Below are 24,954 nucleotides of genomic sequence, written 5' to 3'. Positions count from 1 at the left end.
CTGCTCTCATAGAACTTTGTTTTTGAGAGTCGTCTTCCCTGGTTCTAGGTATTCCTCAGGTATATGTGACCTTAAAGTAGGTAACCTTATGTATCCTCTACTGGAAGGGGCCTAGGAATTGGGTAAGAATGTCCCTGTGAGTACCTGTTATAATTTTGAGGTTCTAAGGCCCTATAATAACTTGGTGCCTACCTGGACCATCCTTCCCTCTCCTCTTATTTTCTCAGTTGAAGACTTCTAGTATGTTAAATGGGGAACTCATTCTGATTCAGGAAAGGAGGAAGCATCATAATATATTTAGATCTGGAAGGGATTTCTGAAATCAACATAGTACAATTCTTTCATTCCATGGATGAAGAAATTGATAGCTGGGGGAGAGTTGATTTATCCAAGGTCAGGAAAGGAGGAAATAGCAGAGCTAAGATCTTTTTTTTTTTTTAAGTTAAAAAAATAACACTTAAACCCTTACCTTCCATCTTAGAATCAATCCTGTGTATTAGTTCTAAGGCAAGAGTGGTATGGGCTAGGCCAAGTGTCTGAGGCCAGATTTGAACCCGGGATGGGCCTGTCACTGAGCCACCTTACTGCCCCAGAGCTAGGATCTTAATCCAGATTCACTAACTCCACATCTAGTGTTCTTACTGTTTCTTTCTACAATACCTTGTTGACCATGAAAGATAAAGGAATGAGAAGAGACCCCTCACCTTGGAGACCTTGATCAACTCTTACCTTTTAGATTGTACTTCCTTTCTTAATATGCCATGCTAACTAATCTGTTCATATGTGTGCTGTAGTTGCTGATTTGATTGGCACAGGATAAGTAAAGTGGAACAGCCTACTAGATATATACCAAAAATGACTTAAAATTGTTGAATCAGATTGCTTGAGCTAGGCATCATTGGAGACCAAGGATACATAAAGTTTTAGAAGAAAACCTATCCTGTGTTAGATTTAAAATGGTTGAAGGCCTTAAATTATAATAGTTAAAAAAGTGATGTTGTAAACTGTAGTTAGTTAAAATGGTGGAAGATATAAATTGTGATAGATATGAGAGGGTGAGTAAATTTGACCACAGAAACTATGTTTCACTACATTGTCTTGGTTTTTAAATCAAATATAAGGTGGTCGCCAGGGAAATATTCCCAATTATTCAAATACCCAAGTCAACTGGGTTTTATAGAGATTTTAATTAATACAAATGTGGAATTAAAGAAAGGAGAGAAAAAGGAAATAAGTGTGAAGGACCTTAAGCCAACATGGCCTAGACCTGAGTCTTAAGAGAGAGAGATCAGTCAGTCTTTTAACACTCACCACAAGGTCTGTCTAAGCAAGGATTCTAGTGACAGCAGGCCAGCTCCATCTCAGCTGACTTCACCAGAGAGAGTTCCAGCCAGAGTCCCCTCAGAGGAGCTCCAGCGAGACCTCCTTAGAGATTGTCCTCCAAGAGCTTCCCTTCTCCAGAGCCTCTCTCAAGAGATTCTTCCCAAGAGATCCTCATCAGAGATCCTCCAAAAGGATTTTCTTCTCAAGAGATTCTGCTTTTTCTTATATAGGGGTTTTTCTCCTATGTCACCTCCCCCTAAGTCCCTACATCTACCAATCACTATAGACGCTTTCCAAAGGACTGCCCATCTAAATTCCTGACCAATCTCAGTAAATCTGAACCAGAAAAAATGCTGCTGTGTCAACTAATCTCAGTAAGTCTGAACCAGTGAAAACACAGCTGAGTCAACTAATCTCATTAAGAGAAAACTTGCCCAACCCTTTTTAGGTACCTAGCATCTCATTGTATCAATTCTAAAAAACAGGCATGGCTCAAAGAACTCCTTGCCTTATTATAAGCATGGGTCCAAGTACTTTCATTGTTTAGCAAGGAGTTTTTTCCCCTAAAGCAGTTTTAAATACAGGTGGAGTAGATAGAGGTCCTCCCATTTCTGATCCTGGCGAGTTCTCACATCAAAATGGGGAATGTTTCCCAGTAGGGAATTTGTTCCAATGGAGGATTCCTCAGTGTGGCAATTTTTAACATTCACAAGTCTGAGAAATTTCAAGATTTACACCTGCTATATAATTTGTAGAATACTAGTCAACTTTTCCCAGTAAAATGGAAACTTCTTGAGAACTAGAACTATCTCTGTCACTTATTTTTAGTTAGGTCCTTTTATTGGGAAGGACTAGGTAAATGTTTGAATTTGAACCTATTTACCTAGAAAATCAGCCATTAAGTTAGTGCTCCCATCATTAGCTCTAAATTAGTATCTGCTTCTTCCTTCCTGATGCCACTGAATTAGAGTTCTATTTTATTAATATATTACATGGGAAATAGCCTTGTTACAATGGGTGGCTTGAAACTGATTCTCAACTCTGAGATTATAATTGAAATCCATTCTTGGTAAAAGGCCAGTTGGCCTAAAATTAGATATAAAAGAATTGCTGGGTGAGAGTTGGTGTGCTGTCAGGGTACTGAAATATTACAGAATGCTTGCATTCTTATGCCCTCTTGATTTCTGTTAATAAAATAGGCTTGACTCATCAAATGGCTGTCAGTGAATCAAAATAAATGCAGTGTGCTTCCAGTGACCCTCAACCTTCCATGATTTTTTAAATGGTGCTCTTTTTTACCCAAAGGATTTTTACTTTTCTTTTTTGGGCCATTTTGGTAGCATCTTCTAGCCTTCACTTTGGTAGGAACCAGGTGACTTCTCAGGGTTCTGAGAAACTACAAAGGAGTAGCGATCTGACTCAGCCAGAACTTTTTAAAATCAAATTTAAGGAGCTAATTTTTGTAAGGATATGAGTTACCTCAGTCTCATGCCTGATAGTAATGGTCTCCAGATTGCATTTCATTTGTTTAATAGGAAGAAACTTTCCTCCTCACTGAAAGAAGGACTCTAGTTAGAGTACTTTTGCAACTTAATAGAAGGATCAGGTGTTTTGAAACCTAAAAGAAAAATAAGAATGCTGTTTGGGAGCCTACTCATAAAATGATTTAACTTGATTATTGAGCAGGTTGATTTAAAAAAAATTAAATAGTATTTTTTCCCCCAAGGAAGATCTATCTGCCTTCTGTCTCTCCCACCTTCTCCTTTTTTCTCCTCCCCAATTGAAGAAGTAAAAAATTTCAAATTTATAGTCAAGCAAATCACATTCTTGCATTGGCCATGTCCGAAAAATCTCAAACTACATTCTGATACCACTTCTATCAGGCAGTGAGCTGCATATTTAATCATGAGTCTTAGAATTGTAGTTAAGCATTGTATTGATCAAAGTTCTTAAGTCATTTAAAGGATTGTCTTTTCCAGTGCTATTATTATGTATGATATTATTGTTAGTATGTAACTTGTTCTCCTGATTCTGTCATTAAATGCAAGCCTTCACAGTATTCTCTGAAACGGCTCCTTTGATAAAATTTCTTACAAAGCAGTACTATTTCATCACATTCATATATACTATAACTTGTTCAGCCATTCCCTAGCTAATGAACTCACCCAGTTCTTTGCCACCACGAAAAGCGTTATAAATATTTTTGAACAGAGTTCTTTTCTGCAGATTGATTGTGTTTAGTGAGCATCACTAGTGAGGTAATTCATAATGCCTTGGTAGGAAATACCTTCTCGATGCTGATTTGTTTAAAGACAGCAAAATTAACAAGAATTGTGATTTAGTCTTTACTTCTATGTAATAGTTGGGAGATGTAAGTAGACTTCTTTCTACTGTTACTGTATTAAACATTGATAATTTGCTTCAGTTGAAGGGACCCTGATAGTGTGGAATTTGATGAATCAGCCTTGTGGAATTCCTTGGTGCTGGTGATATCTTTTTATTTGTAGTTTTGTGCTACACTGAGAACACTTCAGGTGTTTTTCTGACTTACTCATTTTGGTGGAATATTCCATTAAGGCCATTTTATGAAGTTTGTTCTCTTTAGAAAATAATAAAATAGTAAATGCCTAGAATTTTAGAAAGGCATACACTAGTGGGTGTATTCATATTATTGTTGAGTGTTAGTGCAAATCTGGTACTTATGAGGAACAGGATAGAAAAAATAATGGTTCCCAGCCTTTCTGACAAATTTGGGGAATTGTTGAATTCAGTTATATACATAAGCCCCACCCCAACATTGCTAGCTCTTTTACCTTCATAGTATCTTCAGGATTTGTTTCTGCATCAATCTAATTGTCATTTCTGACCCTAAAGGCCACAGGTATGAAGTAATCATAACCTTCAGGGGTCCATGTACTTCTAATTGGGGAAATTAGATTTTTTTCTTCAAAATTAAATGTTCTCAAATTTTTAAATAACTCTTACCTTCCATCTTAGAATCAATAGTATATATTAGATCCAAGGCTAGGCAATGGAAGACTAGGTGATTTGCCCAGTATCACATAGCTAGGAAATGTTTGAGGCCAGATTTGAATCTAGGCTCTTCTGTCTGGCTCTCAATCCACTTGAGCCACTTAGCTGCCCATATGAGTTAATTGTATACTTAGTTGGATTTGGAACTGGTTAAATGACCAAACTGGAGGAAGCTAGGTAACACAGTAGATAAGAGCTCCAGACCTGAAGTCAAGAAGACTCATCATCCTGAGTTCAAATCTAGCCTCAGACACTAGCTGTATAACCCTCGAGGAAGTTACATAGCCTTTTTTGCTTCAGTTTTCTCATCTGTAAAATAAACTGGAGAAGGAAATGGCATACCACTGCCAAGAAAACTCCAATTGAGGTCACAAAGATGACTATGAATGAATCAATGTTGTTAGCTTCGAGAGAAGAAAAGTGCCCCATATTGACCATCTCATCTAACATTTTTAGGAGTGACTTCCCGTTGAAGGCATAGCTATCATGCTTATCAAACATGTAGATGACCCAAAGTCATTCAGCTGGGTCCAGAAATCAACTTGACAAATACAGGATAGAAGGAGGTGTGCCTAGATAATTTCTGTTGAAAAAATATAGGGGTTTTAGTAAATTCAGGAATCAACAATGTGATGGCATCCAAAAAAACTTGATGCCATTTTAGGCAGCATTGAAAGAGGTTACCATGTTAGTCATTTCACATTTGGAATGTAGCATTCCATTTGGGATGCCACAATAAGGAATAAAGTTCACCATATTGGAGCATATCCAGAAAAATAGTGATCACATTGGTGAAAAGCCTGGAGAAACCATGCCATAAAAAGATTTATTGAATGAATTGTGAATGCATGACCGGAGAAGTTAGGACTTGATAGCTCAAATATTTAAAGGACTAAAATATGGAAGAAGGATTAGACTTCTTGCTTATCCTCAGATGGCAGAACTAGAAACATGTAGAAGTTGCAAAAAAAAGGTATGCTTATGTTTTAAGGAAGTCTTTTTGTCAAATAGATTTAACCTGATAAGGGAGTAAGTTTCTCGTTACTAATGGCCCTATAACAAAAACTGGCCAATTGACTACTTATAAAAGCTCATAAGAATATAAGATCATAGGATTTAGTGCTAGAAGGAACCTTAGATTTGCTCTAGTCTAATCCACTCTGTGTGATTTGTTTATATTCATAGGTCTCATTAGTTGGGAATACATTAGAGATCATTTATGACCCACACCTAAAATAAAATTTGTCCTCTATAACACAACCAGCAGGCTATTGTTCACTTTCCATTTAAAGTAACTAGACAAATCTTCCTAGTTTCTGAAGCAGCCCATTCTAGTATGGCATAACTAATTATTCAGAAACCTCCGTTTCCTTTCATCTATCAGGTTATGTTTTCTTTCCCCTTATATATTCTGCATTTCACTTCCTCCTATAGAATCCTTACCTTATAACAAGAGTTAAGCAAAATAAATTGGCTTTTGCTGTTATATCTGAAAATTTTGCTTATAAATTCTTCAGTTCCAAAATTTCCCTCACAACCCCTTCCTAGAATTTTATTGGTGCTTTTTGTTTTGGTAATTTCTCAGTAACTCAGTAACAGTCCCATCAAACCTCCCTTGTAACAAAATAAAACATGTTAATCTTGGTTGGTTTTGTTTTTCTTGAGTAAAACATTCTGGTCTCATTATCCCACCCCTCATTCCCCACTCTATCTGTCAAGAAGAAAAATGTTTCATCTTGTTGGGGGGGGGTAGAGGAGGAATCAAAAATGGTCAGTAAAATTAATGTTGAGTTCATGTTCCTTTTAATGTCATCTTTGCTTACATTGTTGTAATAATGAAGTATGTTCTTGGTTTTTCTTTGTATCAGTTCCTGTTTTTCTACATTTATTTGAATTCTTCATATTCTTCAGTTCTTTTGAGAATATTCTATTATATCCATATACCACAGTTTGACTATTCCCTGATTGATGATGTTTCCAGTTTTTTTGTCACCACAAAAAAAATGGTGCTGTTTGTCTCGTTGGGACATATCCTCAGTAACAGAATTAATAAGTATTATGACTTTTTGCTAATAATTCCCTTTAGAGTTTTTTTAGTTTTTATTGTCATGCAAAACACTTCCATATTGGTCATTGTTTTAAGAGCATACTCATACATAACCAAAACCCCAAAACAAAACCATAAATACACTGATGTGAGAGACATCTCCAACAGTTCTTTCTCTGTATGTGGATAGCATTACCCATCATAAGTCTTTCAGGATTATCCCAGAAAATTACATTGCCGAGAGTTTGCTAATAAGTCTGAATTGTTTTCAGAATAGTTAGTTCACAGATTCACCAATAGAACATTAGTGTATTTGTCTTCCTGAAGCTTCTCAAAACACTTTTCCTTTTTTAAAAAAAAAATCATGCCAATATGACAGGTTCATGAGGTGAAAACATTTGAGTTATTTTAATTTGCAGATCCTTTATTGGAGAGTCAAAGCATTTTTTCATATGGCTGCTTAGAGTTTTCATTTATTTTATTGAAAATTGTTCATATCCATTGACCATTTCTCTACTATTTATTTTTTTGTGGCAATTTAGTATAAGTCTTGAATATTAGGCTTTTATCAGAGATATTTAATGGAAAATTCCATAGGCAATACAGTGCAATAGGAAGTACTGAATTTGGACTTGGACTACCCAAGCCCTAACTCACCCCCACCCCCACCCCCATTATCACCTTGGGCAAGTCATTTACTATCTCTGAACCTGTTTCTTCTGTAAAACAAAAGGTTTGAGCTAGATGACTTATAAAATCTTTTAGCACTAAATATAATTCTATGAACATATTTGTCCTTCGTGTTTTTATTTATTGTGCAAAGCTTTTTAATCTTATGCAGTTGAAATTGCCTGATGTAACTTGTATGATCATCTCTATCCTTTGGTTAAGAATTCTCTCCCCTACTGATTGATCTGAAGACTCTGTTTCTCTTTATTACTTATTTATTATTTTGAAACCATTATCCCAGAGAGACATTTTCTATGTATTATAGGGGTACAACCTTTGAGTAAAGATTGAATGGAAATATTCCCATTAAGCATGGCTATCTGGAGATCTAGAAGTAAAAAAAACAACTTTGTACATTGTTTTATGTTTTTACAACTTGTATTAGATCACTGTTATACTTTGATTCACCAATTTCTCTTGAATGAGAGTGAGCCCTGTGAATATGTAAAAAGATAAGGAGAAACTTTTTAAAGGAATTACAGTTCACTATTGTGATATGGAAATCACATTAACAGACTGATATATATTAATTTAAGGTCGCCAAGGAATTCAGCTATGTAATTCCTAAATGAAAACTCAAGTCAGCAGTCAACCTTTTATGGAGGTTTTTTTTTAATTACTAACAGGAGGAAGAAAGGTATGGGGGGTGGGGGGGGCAAATAGGGCTTAAATATCCACTCTGCTTAGGCTTGGGCCAAAGGCCCAAGGCCTTGGATAGCCTTGGAGAGGCAAAGAAAAGAGATCAGTCCCTATCACTCACATGACCAAAATGGAGAAACAGTCTGAGCGCTTCCACTCCAAAGCACCAGGCTCCAACCACCTCCTCTCCTTCACATAGGAAGTCCCCAGAACTCCTCAGCTGTCCCCTACCTCACTTCCTGTGTCTCACCTGTGCCAATGGTGGCTCTAGCTTAACCCAGGACCGCCCAGAGGTCTGTCCCCTTTGCACATGTCTGTTGAAGGCCATATTCTCAAATAATTAAATCTTGAGCTTTGCTGCAGCCCTTCCTAAATCTTGTTACCCTGAGTAGGGTGGAGATTGTAGTTTCCAAGACCTGATTCTGTTATTCCAAGTATCTATTGTTGAAATTCACACTATTGTAGCCAATTTCATCTCATTTTCCCCCTAAAAGATGCCCTCCATAAGAGCTTTAACATGAAATTTAAGCCTCCATAGATACTTTCCATCTTTTTTCACCAAATGGTCTAACAAATTTGAATGACTTGCCTTATAGGAATTATTAGTGTTAATCTTGTCTGTTTACTATGTGCAATAAAACTAAATTTATGAGAAACATCAGGAAATACAAAAAGAAAGTTGTTTTTCAATTTCTCCATACTACATTTGTAAAATAAAATTCTGTAAAGATAAAATTTTACAAAGACTGAAATACTGTTCATATCTTGCTAAAATGGTAACAAGCTAAATGTACATATTCTTGTAACATTTACCTATTCTATGCAAAAAGCACTATATTAAGCATTGAAGAAACAAAGTCAAAATAATTGTTCCTATCTTGTAATATTTTTATGGTAATTATTCAAATGTAACCTTTTCCTTGGTGTAAAAGGTCTTAAATTATTGTACTACCAAGTCTGAGCTTTTTCTACAAAGGAATCTCATATAGTGTAAATCCTATCCTCATATTCATGATCTAATGAGCTATGTCTTCACTACCCTGACAGCATTGAAAACATATAGGAAAAATTAGTGTAAGACTTCCTGATCAATACTAATAGCATCATTTAATGCCTAAATTATTTAATGGTAAGGGGCATCTGGGTAGCTCAGTGGATTGAGAGCCAGGCCTAGAGATGGGAGGTTCTAGAATCAAATCTGACTTCAGACACTTCCTAGCTGTGTGACCCTGGGCAAGTCCCTTAACCCCCATTGCCTAGCCCTTACCACTCTTCTGCCTAGGAGCCAATACACAGAATTGACTCCAAGATGGAAGGTAAGGGTTTAAACAAAATTATTTAATGGTGGAAGTAAATTACCTTTATGAAATGCATTGCTTTGGCCTGTCGTGCTTGGTATATACCCCCTAGCCCTCCATATCAGTATCTCAATTTTGCTTTTAAGTTTGGATGGCCTACCTGTCATCCCATTTCTTCTCGGTCACATTCTGTATCTTGTAAGTTACTGACCTGCAATAAATTCTGCCTCCAAAAAATTCTCCCTTTCTAATAAAAAGTTGGTCATATGATATACTAGAAAAAGCACTGAAATTTTAGATGAACAGCTCAATTAGCCTTGTCAGTGATACAGCTACTGTTTTGCATGATAACCTTCAGCAATCACATTAAATAGTTTCCAAATTTAGGTATCGACTCCCATTCCCAAACCCTTTAAAAACAAAAGTTGTTGCAGCTCCTCACACATTTTTCCTTTATGAATTTAACAAAAAGCATTTATTGTACAAAGAAAAGAGGATCATTTTTGAAATTGTGAACTTGTTAGGTACAATTTAAAATTGTATATTAAATTTAACATTACAGTGGTAAAACTGCCCTCCTTTATTATCCCCTCAACAGCTTTTTTCTTATTAAAAGAAATATTTCATTGATAGTTTCTTTTTTCTTTTCTCTGTTGCATCTCTATTACTACCCACTAACTCCTTCCCCAATATGAGCACTTTCCAATAACAAAAATTGTCAAAACAAATCAATTCATTGACTGTATCAGAAAATGTGTCTCATTCTGTACCTTAAGTTAATCATATTTTTGCTAAGAGGTGGGAAGTGTGTTTTCATAATCTCTCTTCTGAACTCTTTCAGAATTTGTGTGATCATTGCGTACAGTGTTCTGGTTTTGCTCATTTCTTTGTCAGTTCATACAAATGTTCCCAGATTTTTCTGAATGTCTTGTTTGTCACAGCATTTCATAAAAAACAAATTATGGAAATTTAAATTGGGAATTTGTTGCTAGAGACATGCCTATAGTCTGCTTCTGGGGAGGCCAAAACTGATAAATTGCTTAAGTTTAGTAGTTCTGCGCTAAAGAGCAGAATAGGGGTCTGTACTTCTGGGACAGCCAGGTAGCACATTGAATAGATCTTCAGACCTGGAATCAGGAAAACGTCTCCAGCCTTATATCACTTTGTTTGCCCTAAATTTCCTCATCTATAAAGTGGGAATAATAGGAATATAAAATGAGAATATTTGTGAAGTTCTTAGCACAGTGTCAGCACATAGTGAGTATTTAAATAAATACTGTTGTTACCCTAAGACCAATAGCAATATGGAGAGGGCACTAGACTGCCTAAGGAAGGTCCTGGATCAGAAATTGAGGTCAAAGTTTCCATGCCAGCAGCGGGACAGGCTTATAAGTGGTGCTATTCTTCTAGCCCAAGCAAAATAGGGAAACTCACTCCTTCACCTCATGCCAAATAAGTATAATAATTTTTTTAAAAAACAATACAAATCTTAGATAATACATTTTGTGTTCTGATCAACATTTAATCTTGCATCATTAAAAAGTGAATTTATGTGAATGTTATACTGAAATATCCAGTAATTTGGGGTGTTATGTGGGCCCCAGGGTCACAGCCTACAGTGGAAAATGTTAAGCTAACCTTTTTGAGCCTTTTTCCTATTTAAAATGAGCATACTTGTCTTGCCAACCCCAAAAGACCAAGAAGATCAAAGAAAGTGAAAAAAAAGTGCTTTATTCAACCATGAAAGATTATATTATTCTCTAAAATACAACCAGAAGTAATAGTATGACCTTAATAAGGCAACAGTATTATTCTGTATTATCTTTTGCATGAGCTTGAAGCTCTAGTTCCCTTTTTTTTTTTTTAAGCCCATACCTTCTGTCTTAGAGAATTGATACCAATTATCAGTTCCAAAGCAAAAGAATGGTAAGGAGTAAGCCAGTGGTGGCGAACCTATGGCATGCACGCCAGAAAGGGCACTCAGAGCCCTCTTTGGGCACACTTGCAGTTGCCTGGCAGAGTTCCTTACAAGAAAGCCAGAGGGACTCAGGGTGGAACTGTTCCCCTCCCCCTCTCCATGTCCTAAGGGCAATCCTCATAATATGCTAAATTGATTGTTGGGGGGGGGTATCCACTTTGTCACTTGCTTCCTGTGAAATTTTCATTCCTTTTATTGTTTTTCAAGTAGCCTATTGAGGAACATATTGTAGTAGAAAGAAGATTGAATTGAGGCCCAAGACCCAACTGCTGCTTACTAGCTATGTAATGTCAAACAGATAGTTTAACCTATTCCTCAAATTTCCCTATTTTTAAAATGAGTAGCTTGGACTCAATCTGTAAGGTTCCTTCAACTTTAACAGCCTCTAATTCTGGAAGTCTTCCCCTGGCGTTTTTTCATGGTAGTAATGTCAGTTTAAGGCAACTGTATGTGTATAGTGTTTTAATTTCAGTGTAGTGTTTCTGCTATAAAGTTTAAAGCCGACAAGGAGCCACTGTGTTGTCTTAATCCTTCTTTCAATCAAGCATTTATTAAACTCACCATTTTCAGGCACTGAGGATGCAAAGACAAAAATGAACCAACTAGTTCTGCTTTCAAGATGCTTATGTTCAATTAAAGAAGATACGAGACTTGTCTATATTCTAGCCTGCTGGTATTTGAAACTTTAATTTAAATAATGGTGATGGGCTCTTTATGTATCCTTGGAAACTTATGAATTCTTTTACATTAGACAGTTGTCTTTGGTAGCAGCTATTTAGCATGGATTCATGTGTTTGTGGTGGAAAGCTGATTTTAAAAGCTTACAAATGAAATTTGTGATGAAAAGAATCATCCTCTTTTTTAGTTTGATGTGATGTCTTTGAAATTGTCTAAATCAGCAGGGAATATTGTTAATAAGCTTATACAGTTCTCTACCATTTGACCCACTTAAGGGCTTCCCCTCAGTTTCTTTTCTGTCCTTTTGGAGTTTGGAGAGAAGAGCTTATGTCATTGTCCAGAGGGTGGCAGCAGAGACCTATCAACTATCCCAGTGATTTTATCCTCTCTACAGCAGTTGTTTTCATTGTTTTTGCAGTTGGATCTCATTCTTGGTGACTCCCTTTGGGGTTTTCTTGGCAAATATACTGGAGTGGTTTGCCATTTCCTTTGCCAGTTCATTTAGCAATTGAGGAAACTGAGGCCAGCAGGGTTAAGGGACTTGCCCATGATCACACAGAGTCTGAAGCCAGACCTAGAGCATGGTAGGGGCACGGCTCCACCCAGCTTCTCTCCTTTATAGTGGTAACAGTTAATTTCTTCAAACTAACTTAGGTAGATTTTGATGCTTAAATTTAAAATTTGAGTGCTGGCATAGAACTTTTATTTTTCACCGAGCAGCAGTGTCATGAAGTGTATTTACATGCTTTGGCAACATGAAGTCATTCTTAGGACAGGAATGAACTGTATATATTCACTTAATCTTGTTTTTTAAAAAGTTCCTACACATAGGGTTTCTATGAAGTTCAGCATAAAGAAAATGAATGGAAGAGATTAATGGTGGAACTTCTCTCTGATATTGTTGGAGAACAGAACAGTTTCATATATTCTTTCTGCTCTGTAAGACAGTGTAGGGGAGGACAGGGAATAGATGGGATCTGAACTATGCTACATCCAAGGCCATTTAATACATGATATAATGGAATTCTCTTCTGCTTTTCTTTGTGCTGCTTCCATTCTTCTCTCTTTACCCTGTTTTTTGTGCTTCCTGTTGATATTTTTCTTCTACTTTCCATTTCAGTGCTCTGTAAAGAATGGTTAGATGGAATTTATATTTAAAATTGGCATATTGGTCTAACAAAAACTGTAAGCTCAGTAATTTAGGGAAGTATTAGGAACTTTTGACAATGTTTTTTTGTTTATTCATTTATTCTTCCCCTTTTCCCCATTTATAAGTTATTTGGCTTTAAATCCATAGACCTTCCAAATTTGAGAATCAGATAGCAATTGGTATTCAGCATCGAATTGCATCATATGCTTTATCTTAGAACAGAAGAGTAAAACTACAAAATAGATTAGTTTAAATAGTACTAATAGCTATTGTAATAACCTAAGTGGTAGTGGCAGATTTTTATCCTGCTTCTGGTTTGTGTCATGGATTAGGTCTTTTTGAGGGTCACAATTCTTTGACTTTGTAAAGAATGAGATTAGACTATTATAAAACTTTAGAATTCTTTTTCTCACCTTGGTATGCTAGTATAGATTTGGTTTCAGGCACATTTTAAATCAGGAACAACAGCTGTAATGGAGGGCTCAAGTTTTTGACATGTTTTCTTTTTCACATCATCTTCATTTCCCAATATATCCTTTATATGTCTTCCCATGCTGCTGAATTTTTTAAATAAAAAAATTGTTAAATTACATTACTATAATTTCTTGATATCTATCTCTATTAAACAGTCATATACAGCAGCTTGTCTAGCCATATCCCAATTAATGGTCATCAACTTTGTTTCCAGTTCTTTGTTACTATAAAAAGTGCTGCTGTTCAGATTTTGCTGTATATGAGACCTTTATTTTCATCTTTAAACTCCTTGTGGTGTACTCCTAGTAGTGGGAACTTTAGGTCAAAAGGTTGTATGATTTTAATAATTTTTGTTAGAAGTTTTAATTTGTTTCAGTCTTCAATCTTTTACTTCATTTATCCTATGTTAACCTTTCCCCCCACCACCTCTCCTAAATTTGCTGCATATTCTCTTCCTCTTATTAGACAAACAAATGTAATTATAAATAAAATTACTTTATTTAATAAAGTCAGAAATGAGATGAATTAAGAAGGGAATTTCTTGGTTGTGTTCTTTGCATAAAAGTCAACTATAGGGATTTCAACCTTAAAGTATCTTTTTAAAAAGTTGAAACTCAACTTTTGGATTCTTGGAGATATATAGACAAAATGTTCTTATGAGTTTCTGTGATTTTTTTCATTATAATGCAAATAGTATTTGATATTTAAGCCTCTAAGGAACATTATTCTCTCTTTCTCAGCAATGGCACCAGTATGATATCATTGATCATTCCTCCCAAAGACCAGATTTCTCGAGTGGCAAAAATGTTAGCCGATGAATTTGGAACTGCATCCAATATCAAATCTCGTGTAAACCGCCTTTCAGTTCTGGGAGCCATTACATCTGTACAGCAAAGACTCAAACTCTATAACAAAGGTATCTCATTTGTAACATGCTTTTCCCCTTCTTTCCCTTATTTTTTTTTCTATCTACATGCACTTAAAGGACTTTTAAAATATATTTAATTATTCTTATGACTTTTTCCCATTCTGTGTCCCTTTATAGAAAATCACTCGTGGCAAAGTTTTTTGTTGGACTCTATAGCAAGGATGCTGCAGTAGTACTTTGATCACACTTGTTTCCCTAGGCTACTTGTCATCTCCTTTTCTTAGTGGTGGTAATAATAATAATAATAGCATTTAATAGCACTTTAAGCTTTGAAAAGTGCTTTATGTATATCATCTCATTTGATCCTCATTACAGCCCTGTGAGGTAGGTGCTATTATTATTCCCATGGAATATGGCATTATTTTATTTGGCGATTAAGTTGTAGTTGGTAAGGTATTAGTGTTAACATGTTCCTATAAATTTGGACATTTTAGAGTAAGTTACAAAATGTAGATAGACATACTTTAACATCTTAATCTTGTGCTGTGCCATAGACTGATTCCTAGTCTTTTGAAGGAGGACAAAATCAAATACCTAACAAATCTCAAATGTTAAAAAATTATTTTTCAACAAGAATCTAAGGAAACTGGGTTTCAAATGGGATTAAATGATTCTATTTTTGCAGTACCTCCAAATGGTCTGGTTGTTTACTGTGGAACAATTGTGACAGAAGAAGGAAAGGAAAAGAAAGTCAACATTGACTTTGAACCTTTCAAACCAATTAATACATCATTGTATCTGTGTGACAACAAATTCCATACAGAGGTAAGAATCCAAACAGTTTTATTATCATGGATTTTGAGAGAAAGCCATTCATTTGTTCAGTGGAGAGGGGTGGAGGAGAGGAGGGAAGGAATGGTGAAAGAATAGGATTTTAGGAAGCTATGCCTGATACTTTCTAATTCTGTTTCTGACACACATTATCTCTGAAATCTATACTATTACTGTAGCAAAACACTGGCTTTATACAATATCCACACTACATAGGAGTTTATATGAAAGCTAAAAGAACATTGTATCTATATTTGGGATAGGCGGAGCCTCACTTGGCAGACAAGGAGACAGGAAGCTCATGGGACATTCATTAGTCTTTAAATAGGCTTTGTTGCCAATTTGTTCTTGCTGATTTGGCGAGGAAATGGAATGTCACTACTCCAGATGTTCAGGGACTAAACTGAAAAAGAGAGGACCCTGACCTTTTTTCTGCCAAGCATGAGGACAAACCATTCTCAGGAAAACCAAATAGAAATCAGTCCTAAAGTCTTTGATGAGAAAGAGGTGTGGCTTTTAAAAAAAGTGTAGAAAAAAGATGAGAACAAAATCCTTTGAAAGAAAGGAATTTACCCAGTTGTGGCTACCTTAGGGAGCTCACATTATTCAGTTCTGAAGATAAGAACTTGTTTTACAGCACAGCATTTGCATTCCATTATTTTTGGAAAACATGCTAGAATGGGCTTGGGAAAGTAATAAGAAAAGAAGGCATTTGACCTGTCCACCCCTATTTATCAATTCTGCATATATGATTTTTTGTTAATCATCTCAATTTTTATAAGCATACTGCACAGTACCACAATTTGTCTTGAGAACCTACTTTCTAGATCTTATATTTTGATGCATGTCAGTGGTGTTAGTAATCTTAGTAGACAGAAGATTTCACTAAAGTGACCCATATCCATAGACAAGAATTTGAAATGGTTCAGTTCTCTTACCTTTCATGGACCATGGTAGTGAAAAAATTCCACAGTGGACCTAGAATGGGTATTCATCCAATGGATGATATTGGGTAAATGAATAACAATTGTTATTATTTTTATGACACAGAACAGGGACTTCTTAATCTTCTTTGCTGCATCTCTTAATGATATAAGATAAATATGCAAAATGTTTTTGTCAGGGATTTCCTACTAGACACCGCCCTGTCATACTTTACTTGATTCTGATTTGACTATAGCAGAGTAAGTTTACCCTCCTTAGTTTTTCTGAATCCTAATTTCTTCCGCAAGTGTTTATATAATCTTCCCTTTTCTGCTTCCTTTGGACTTAGCGGGGTAACTTGGTGTACATTACAATGTGTTCTCCATCATAACCAAAGTTAAGCTAATTATATCTGCTAATGGAGAAGAATTCTTTGGAGGGATGTTTGTTCCCTTCAGGTGGCAGTGTTATATCTGGTTCATCTCAAGCCAGTGTAACAGATCATCATTAAAAACACAGCTTCATTAACATGTACAACAGTCCTTCCTAGATGCTTAATTACTACGTAATAGACATAGGGAAACATCTGTTCCAGAATTGGACAAAGATTGATTTAAAAGGGGAAAAAAAGAACAAACTCTTGATCATAGTGATTAATCCATACTTTCCTAGTTGATATTTAAAGATACTATTTTCCTATTCCCTGTTTAAAATGGGGTGTGTCTCCTGAAGAGTAAGAAGCTTACTACCCAGTATTTGTCAGTTGCCAAGCCTGTAGGGTACAAATTATCATCTTGCCCTAAAAGCTCCTACTTTGCCATATGGAAGTTCAGAAATTGGGGGTGAAATTTTATTATAAGTAGGTTTTCCTCCTTAAACTAATTGTGCCACCTTTAAAATCTAAAGAGGAAAGGTTTTGTTAATGCACAAATAGTGGGATAGTTAGGTAGCTCAGTGGATAAAAAGCCAGGCCTAGAGTTGGTAAGACCTGGGTTCAAATTTGACCTCAGATGCTTCCTAGCTATGTGTACCAGGGAAAGTCACTTAACTCCAGCCTTTGCTGCTCTTCTGTCTTGGGACCAATAGTTAGTATCGATTCTCTGACAAAAGCTAAGTGTTTTTTAAAAAAGATTTTTATAGCCTGATGTCATTAAAATACCATATTGCCCTTTTTTGTATGTTTGTTTTTTCCCCCTTTTGAAAGAGATCTTTTTTGTTGTATAGCCTGATGGGTAGTGTTCTGGTCAGAATCAGAACTTAAGTCCTGCCTCTTCCACATTTTAGCTTTTTGACCCTGGACAAATAACCTAACCTAACCCAGCCACCAATGCCTTCCCCCTTTATTTTACCTTGTATCTTTTTTTTTTTTGCATTGCCTAGACATGTACATATGCATACATGTGGTTTCTCTGGCTAGATTATAAGTTCCTTGAGGACAAGAACTCTTGATTTTTTGTACCCATAGCTCTTAGGCACAGTACCTAGCTCATAAGCATTTTAATAATAATTTGTCGGTTTACTATACGTTAGATCATAAGAGTTTCTTCCATCAATGAGTTTCCAGGCGAACAAACATAAAAAAAAGACCCAAAACAAATCTCTTATAGGAAATATTCATGGGCCAGAAGACAACCTCTTCAGATACTTGGTTTCATACTCCCAAGAAGGAAGATTGCATGACAGGTTCTTTTAAACAGTGGAAACTTAGATCCTTAATTTGTAGTCTTTTTGCACCAGGAGTTTTCTGTGGTTTTTAGTTCTTTACCCTGCTTTTATATAAATAGGATTTGAAGGGTAAATTCAAAATGGCAATCTCCTTTCAGGTGAATTGGGTACTTGTTACCTTTTTTATCTTTTGGTCGTCAATTCAATTGACGACTATGTTCCACAATCATCTTAATGGTTAGCTCAGAAAACTCCTGTGAAGTTTGAAACTCTTTGGAATCAAGTATCTTGTATCTGAGGTTAGCATCACTAGCCATTTTACCATAGTACCACTTAAGTGTCAAAAGAAATCTACTTTGTGTGTTTATCCTTATTCAATTCAACAAACTTTAAGCACCTCCTATGTGCAAAAAATATCCTGTTGTTTATGGTATCTTAGTTCTCAGAGAATTTTCACTCTGAGCCATTAAGACGTCTGCTTATTGTGTGATGTTCATTTTCTAGGCTCTTACAGCGCTACTGTCTGATGATAGCAAGTTTGGCTTTATTGTAATAGATGGTAGTGGTGCACTCTTTGGCACTCTGCAAGGAAACACAAGAGAAGTCCTGCACAAATTCACTGTGGATCTCCCAAAGAAACACGGTAAACTAGGAAGAGAACACGAACTCATTTCTCTTTCTCTAACAATAATAGGAAAGCTGAAGTCGTGTGAGAGGAACAGCAGAGTAAAATACAGATTGTAGGCTTGGAAATATTGTTGAATAATTGAAGATGTGATCATTTTTCCTTTCTGAAAATTTCAAAATAATAAACTAGAAATTTGAGGTTTAAACACATCTTGTTAAATGCTAAAGGGTAATAATTTAGTCAAGTGATAAAGAATAATAATTTCATTTATTTGACTGCCTGTAGTCCACTTGAGGAGTGATCAACCTGGTATTTTTTTTTGTTTTGTTTTTCTTGGAAATCATTACTCTGTCTTACGCCATATCTTTGTTTCAAAGGTAGGGGAGGTCAGTCTGCTTTGCGTTTTGCCCGTTTACGAATGGAAAAACGACACAACTATGTAAGGAAAGTAGCAGAGACTGCTGTGCAGCTGTTTATTTCTGGGGACAAAGTGAATGTGGCTGGTCTCGTTTTAGCTGGATCAGCTGACTTCAAAACTGAACTAAGTCAATCTGACATGTTTGATCAGGTGAGTGAAAGAAGGGGGAGCTTTTCATTATATGTGCCTTAGGGTAAGAATTCTTATGAACCTTGGCAAATCAGCATTGGGACTCATGCCTCTAGCATCTTTGGCAGCTAGAAAAATCCAACTTCAGTGAGAGAGGCTAGTGTATATAAGTATTCTGGCTTATAGGGAGTTTAGTATTAAAAGGAATTGTTCCTTGCCATAGGTTAGTTTCTCATTTATTCTGGGAGAAAGTAAGGAGATGTGAAAGAGATCTCTGAAATAGAGTAGAAGATGGGAGAAACAAATGGTTGAGAGAGCAGCAAGGAACAGTGGTTTAGAAATTATGCTTTATTCCCAAAAAATGTCATTTTGTATAGAGTCACTTATTTGTGCCATAGAGCTAGTTTTCCTTGTCCTTTTCTGGTTTGTTCCTTGCCATGGCTGAGATCATTGTCCCTCTTTGCTTTTTCTCCCTTCCACTTCTTATAATACCAAATATCCATCCATACTGACTAAGCTGTACAATAGAATGGGACACCTTGAGACTGAAAAAAATGAGGATCACAAATGCCTTGAATCCTCACTAAGATGCAGGTTCAAGTCAGAGAGGTTTCATTATCAAAAAAATCTGGTTTGGGCCTGTTTTCATGGATCATCAGGCCCTAACAAACACTTATCACCTGGTAGCCAAACCTTCTGGAGAAGCTTCTCTATGCTTGGTTCACCTGGACCTCAGGTAGCAATGGTTAGTCACTGGGACCATTCTCAAAAGACATTCTGGTTTGATAGATACTAACAAGCTTTCAAGATCTTATGGTCCCTTCCATGCTAGAATAGAGGATTCTTATTTGGACGTGGGCTCCCTTCCATTTCTGCAATTGTGCAATTGAATTAAGAGCACCTGGGTTCAAATCCTAGCTCAGATACTTACAGACTACATGTCCTTGGACAAATCTGTTTCCTCATCTATAAAATAAAGGGCTTACCTCTAAGTCCCTTGTTCTAAAGCTATGATCCTGTGATCATGTTCCTAATTCATTAAGTGAAGCCTTTGTACTTCACTGGATAGCTTAATGGGAAGCGATAGCTTTCTCTGCCCCAAGAACAAAGCAATTCTATTTTAGGTCTCAGAATAGGTTGAGGGACAGTCAGTTGTGGTTGATTAGGGAAATCGTTAGCAATGTATTCCATAGTGAAAGCAAAATCTACACTCGCTAAACTGAACCTATCTCCTCTCCTCAACCCCCAAATTCAAACTTACTGACCCAGTGATCATAATGCCGTGCTTTGAAAATACTGATGATGTTTTTTTTATTTGTGTCAAAGCGATTGCAATCGAAAGTTTTAAAATTAGTTGATATCTCCTATGGTGGTGAAAATGGATTCAATCAGGCAATTGAGTTGTCTACTGAAGTCCTCTCCAACGTGAAATTCATTCAAGAGAAGAAACTAATAGGTATGGATGGAATGTAGCTAATTTCCATAGTATCCTCAGGGTTTTCCCTTTACCAGTATTTTCCCATCTTTGAAGCAGTTTACTTTTTTGCTTCAAAGGAATAGGAAGGTAATAGTAAGGAATAATTAGAAAATTAATTAGGGTCCTATTAGAATAATGTTCTTGAAGGTCCCTTTCAACTATAAAATTTTATGAATCTGAAGATACAAACATAAGTGTATTTCATGGTGATCATAGCCTAAGAATTGCTCATGTATAAAACTGTCCCCAGAACTCCAATATTTCCTTTCATATAACATTCTACAAAACCTTAGGCATTGGTGGGGGAGGGGGGTATTTAATCATCTTATGCCTTATCTTCAATGTGTTGTAAGCTTTTTTTCCCCCTCCAATGATTTGATCTGCATTTGGAAGGTGCAATTTAATATATATCCTTACTGACTGTCTGCCTTCTCCATTCTTAATCATGCTGCTGAATGCTCCTGAAGAAAGTAGCACAACCATGCTGATGAATTCAATAACAAATGCATGCTTTCTAATCCCAGCTGGGCCCTCACTGCTGCATGGCAACCCTTTTATTCTTCTGTGATTGTCACTTTTTCAGCAATGTCTATTCAAAGCCTGTATCCTCAGATGTCACCTCTCTCTCTAACTTCTTGCTTTACTGAGAAATAGAGAGCATCTATCATTAGCTCCTTGCCCATTCTACACTGCCTAACAAACCCCTCTTTATCATTTATTATTTTATTAGAGTCTAGTTCCAGATGAAGAGGTTAGGCTCTGCCAAGCCTAAAAATGTTCTGCTTATATTTTTGATCCCAGTTTCTCACATTTCTGGGAGATTGCCTCTCAAATCATTCCTTCTTTTCTCTTCTTATCTACTCATTAGCTTTCCTGCTGAATACAAACAAGTTTAGATATCCCTGATCCTTAAATTTGACACTATCTTACTCCAAAGTTACCCTGTGTCCTTTTTATAGCAAAAAGGATTGTTTATACTCATCTCTATTTTCCTCAGGTCCCTCTTCCACCTCTTGTAATCTGACTTATACCCCCACAACTTCACTAAAATTTTTCTCTTCTATTGTCATTGATCTCTCAACTGCTAAATCCAAAGCCTTTTTTTCTCCTTATGTCCTCTATGTTCCTACCTCTGCAGCTTTTGACACTATTGGCCATTCCTCTTAGATCCTATATATAGTCTCTTGATTAATGTCACATTGATCTTCCTTTGTTCTTCTCTTACCTGTCTGGTTCATCTTTCTTGGTCTCCTTTACTATATCCTCCTTCCCTACCCTGCATCCACCAAAGCTCTATCCTGGTGCCTTTTCAATCTCTTCTTTAGTAATCTTTTAACAGCTTTTATGGGTCTCACATTTGACTACTGTATCTATATAATCAGCCTTAATCTTCTGAACTCCACTACTGTGTAACCAAATGCTTGCTAAGCATTTCTGACTGGTCATACAGGCATCTCAAATTAAAATAATTTTGAATTGAGCTCATTATATCCCACCTCTCATCTCCCCCCCCCCCCCCCCAAAAAAAAAAAAAACCAATCTTCTCTACACTTTCCCATTTTTTATTGCCATCACCACCATTTTCCTAGTCATCTAAGTTTAAAAATCTTAGAATCATTCTTGACTCCTCTCTCCCTCAACCCCCATATCCAACTGGGAACCAAGTCCAGTATTTCTTGCATCCATCCCCTTCTCTCCACACTCACTCTCATCCTTAGTTCAGATCCTCATTTTCACTCTCCTGGACTATTGAGTAGCCACTTAGTTTCCCTGATTCTAGCCTCTTACTTTCCTAGTCCTATTTAGCTGCCAAATTGTTAATTCTAAAACAGATCTGGTCATGTCATTCCACTATTGAAAAATCTTCAGTGGATTTCAGTCACCTTGAAGATAAAATAGAGATACTTCAGATGAGCATTTAAATTTCTTTGCAATCTGGCTTCTACTTATTTTTATAGTTTTATATAATTTCCCTTCATCCTTTCTCCATTACAGACAAACTGGGACCTCTAGCTGTCCTCAATTCATTTTTCTATCTATAATCTTTGGGTAAGAAGTCCTCTGTATCTGGGATCCATTCCCTCATCTTTACCTTGTAGGTCTTCCTTCAAAGCATAGCTTGGGCAGTACTTCCTGACACCTTTTCCTGATCCCCCTGTTAAAATTATTTCATATATGTATGTGTGTGTGTATCTATTGTATTGGTTATGTACATGATGTATCCCCCAGTAGAATGGAAACTCCTTGAGGGTAAGGATGGTTTTATTTTTATCCTTCTATCCCCAACATCTAGCCAATGCCTAGATAGTAGGTGTTTAATAAATATTTGTTGCACTATTAAATTGACTTGTCCTCTTGGCCGTCTTCTACTTATAGGACGATACTTTGATGAAATTAGTCAAGACACGGGGAAGTATTGTTTTGGAGTCGAAGACACACTAAAGGCTTTGGAAATGGGAGCTGTAGAGATCCTGATAGTCTATGAAAATCTAGATATAATGAGATATGTTCTTCATTGCCAAGGCACAGAAGGTATTATAAGTTAATGGAGAAATGGGAGTGTTGTCTTTAGGAATTCCTGGTGGCTGGGAGAGTCTTGAAGGCCCATAGAATGGTTTCATTGACATCAAGAATCATATTGTCATTACCTTTCTATTGCCTCATTTGTCTTTTCCTTCTACAGTATTACCTCTCTACCACTATTCCGACTACCATCCCACTCCTATCTGCCCTTTCTGAAATAAGTATATAGACACATCTGTAGGTTTTTCTCACTCATATATTTATACTTTTTTTTTTTTTGAAGTAGTGACGTGACACAGTGGATAGAGCACTGGGTGTGGAGTTAGGAAGACCTAATTTCAAATACTGCCTCAGACACTTCATAGTATGTGATCCTGGGCAAGTCACTTAACCTCTGTTTCAGTTGCCTCATCTGTAAAATAGGGATGATGATAATAGCACCTACTTCCCAGGGTGGCTGTGAGAAGCAAGTGAGATAATAATTATAAAGTGCTTAGTACAATGTCTAGTAAGATAGTAGGTGCTTTTTAAATATTATTATTGATACTGTTTTTATCTCCTTAAGGACAAAAAGAATTTCTTCTGAAAGGTCTTGTTTGTTTTGTGTATTTCCCTTAACTTGTTTCACATGGTAGGTTCTTAATATATCTGAAATTAAGTGTTTAGGCAAATATATAGAACAATTTCAGAACTTCCACTTCACCTAATGGATCTGTAACTTTGATCCCATCAAAACTAGCCTTATTTTTCTTTCTTTCCCTCTATCTCCCAAATCTATAGAAGAGAAGATTCTGTATTTGACTCCAGAGCAAGAGAAGGATAAATCTCACTTTACAGACAAAGAGGTATGTGTGGGACTCTTGCCATAATTAGTTGTTTGACCTAGAATGATTCTTTAGTCTTCAATTTCCTAATCTATAAAATGAGTGTTCCATCTCTAACATTCTGGTTGTTTGTTTAGGTTAGTAAACACTGAAATATTAAAATTCTAACTTCTGCCTTCTCATTTAATATAGTGCAGTGTTGCCAGATGACACCATATTAAATGAGGGGGCTGAATCAGTTAGACAGCAATGTGAGGATTTAAACCTGGGGTGGGAGTGGGGAGGATAATTAACTCCAGGCCAACATCTTACAGCAGAGGCTATGAGCTCAAGGTTGAATACAAAACCTGAATTTTAAAGGTGATTAATTAAGGGGGGGAGGGGTTGAAGACCAGATCAGGCACTTGTCACAGCTGTGGCTAGTAGGAGAGTTTAGCCAAACATAACAGAAGCAACAACAAAATAACAAACAGATCATATGGAATTGAAAAGCTTTTGCACCATTAGATTTGTGAGAGCAGGTTTATGATAAGTAAAAGCTATTGATGAGGGAGAATCTATATATCAAATGTCTGATGAGATGATAACCAAGCTCTAGTCAACTTAACAAATATGTGAGACCAAGTTCCATTCCCCAAAGGAAAAAACCAAGTAAAAGAATTGTAATTTATTAAGTGAATTTGCCTTTTACACTAATACATAAATTGTGGAAAGCCACTTGGACAAATTACTAAAATGTTATAATTTAAACTAGACATCCTAAGCAAGGCATGTATCCCAAAGAAGTCCAGTTTGCAAAGGTCATGTTTATGTCAAAATAACACTTTTTGCAAAAAAATTATGAAGATAACTCACACCTAGCAGATTGGTCAATATGACAGTAAAGGAAAATAATAAATGTTGGAGGGGATGTGGCAAAATCGGGATAGTAATGCATTGCTGGTGGACTTGTGAATTAATTCATCCATTCTAGAAGGCAGTTATTCACAAAGGGCTTTAAAAAAGAATGCATACCCTTTGATCCAGCAATACCACTTAATAAGGAAAGCTATTCATAGCTGTGCTCTCTGTGATGGCAAGAAAAAAAAATTGGAAAATGGCGGGGGTAGGGGTATCCCTCGATTGGGAATGGCTGACCCAAATTGTGGTATATGATGGTAATGGAATACTAAGTTGCTGTAAGGATTGATGATCTAGAAGTTTTCCATATGAACTGGGAGAAACTCAACTCATACAGAGTGAAATGAACAGAACCAAAAGAACATCATTCACAGAAAGTAAAACATTATGGAAAAATCCAATGAAATGGACTTTGTTG

General features: G+C 36.3%; 1 protein-coding gene across 1 annotated transcript in view; it reads left to right on the top strand.

Annotated features, from left to right (window-relative positions):
- ETF1 (eukaryotic translation termination factor 1) overlaps positions 1 to 24,954 on the top strand; it is a 41,616-nt gene that overhangs the window by 11,029 nt on the left and 5,633 nt on the right. The window contains exons 3-9 of the mRNA XM_001368185.4: positions 14,090 to 14,265; positions 14,903 to 15,042; positions 18,142 to 18,280; positions 18,643 to 18,833; positions 20,139 to 20,268; positions 22,666 to 22,821; positions 23,593 to 23,657. Coding sequence (XP_001368222.1) covers positions 14,090 to 14,265; positions 14,903 to 15,042; positions 18,142 to 18,280; positions 18,643 to 18,833; positions 20,139 to 20,268; positions 22,666 to 22,821; positions 23,593 to 23,657 — 997 coding nt within the window. The remainder of the gene's footprint in view (positions 1 to 14,089; positions 14,266 to 14,902; positions 15,043 to 18,141; positions 18,281 to 18,642; positions 18,834 to 20,138; positions 20,269 to 22,665; positions 22,822 to 23,592; positions 23,658 to 24,954) is intronic.

The sequence above is a fragment of the Monodelphis domestica genome, chromosome 1, assembly GCF_027887165.1.
Source record: "Monodelphis domestica isolate mMonDom1 chromosome 1, mMonDom1.pri, whole genome shotgun sequence".
Lineage (NCBI taxonomy): Eukaryota > Metazoa > Chordata > Mammalia > Didelphimorphia > Didelphidae > Monodelphis > Monodelphis domestica.
The sequence above is the reverse complement of the archived record's forward strand: the minus strand, read 5'-3'. Positions and strand labels throughout refer to the sequence as shown.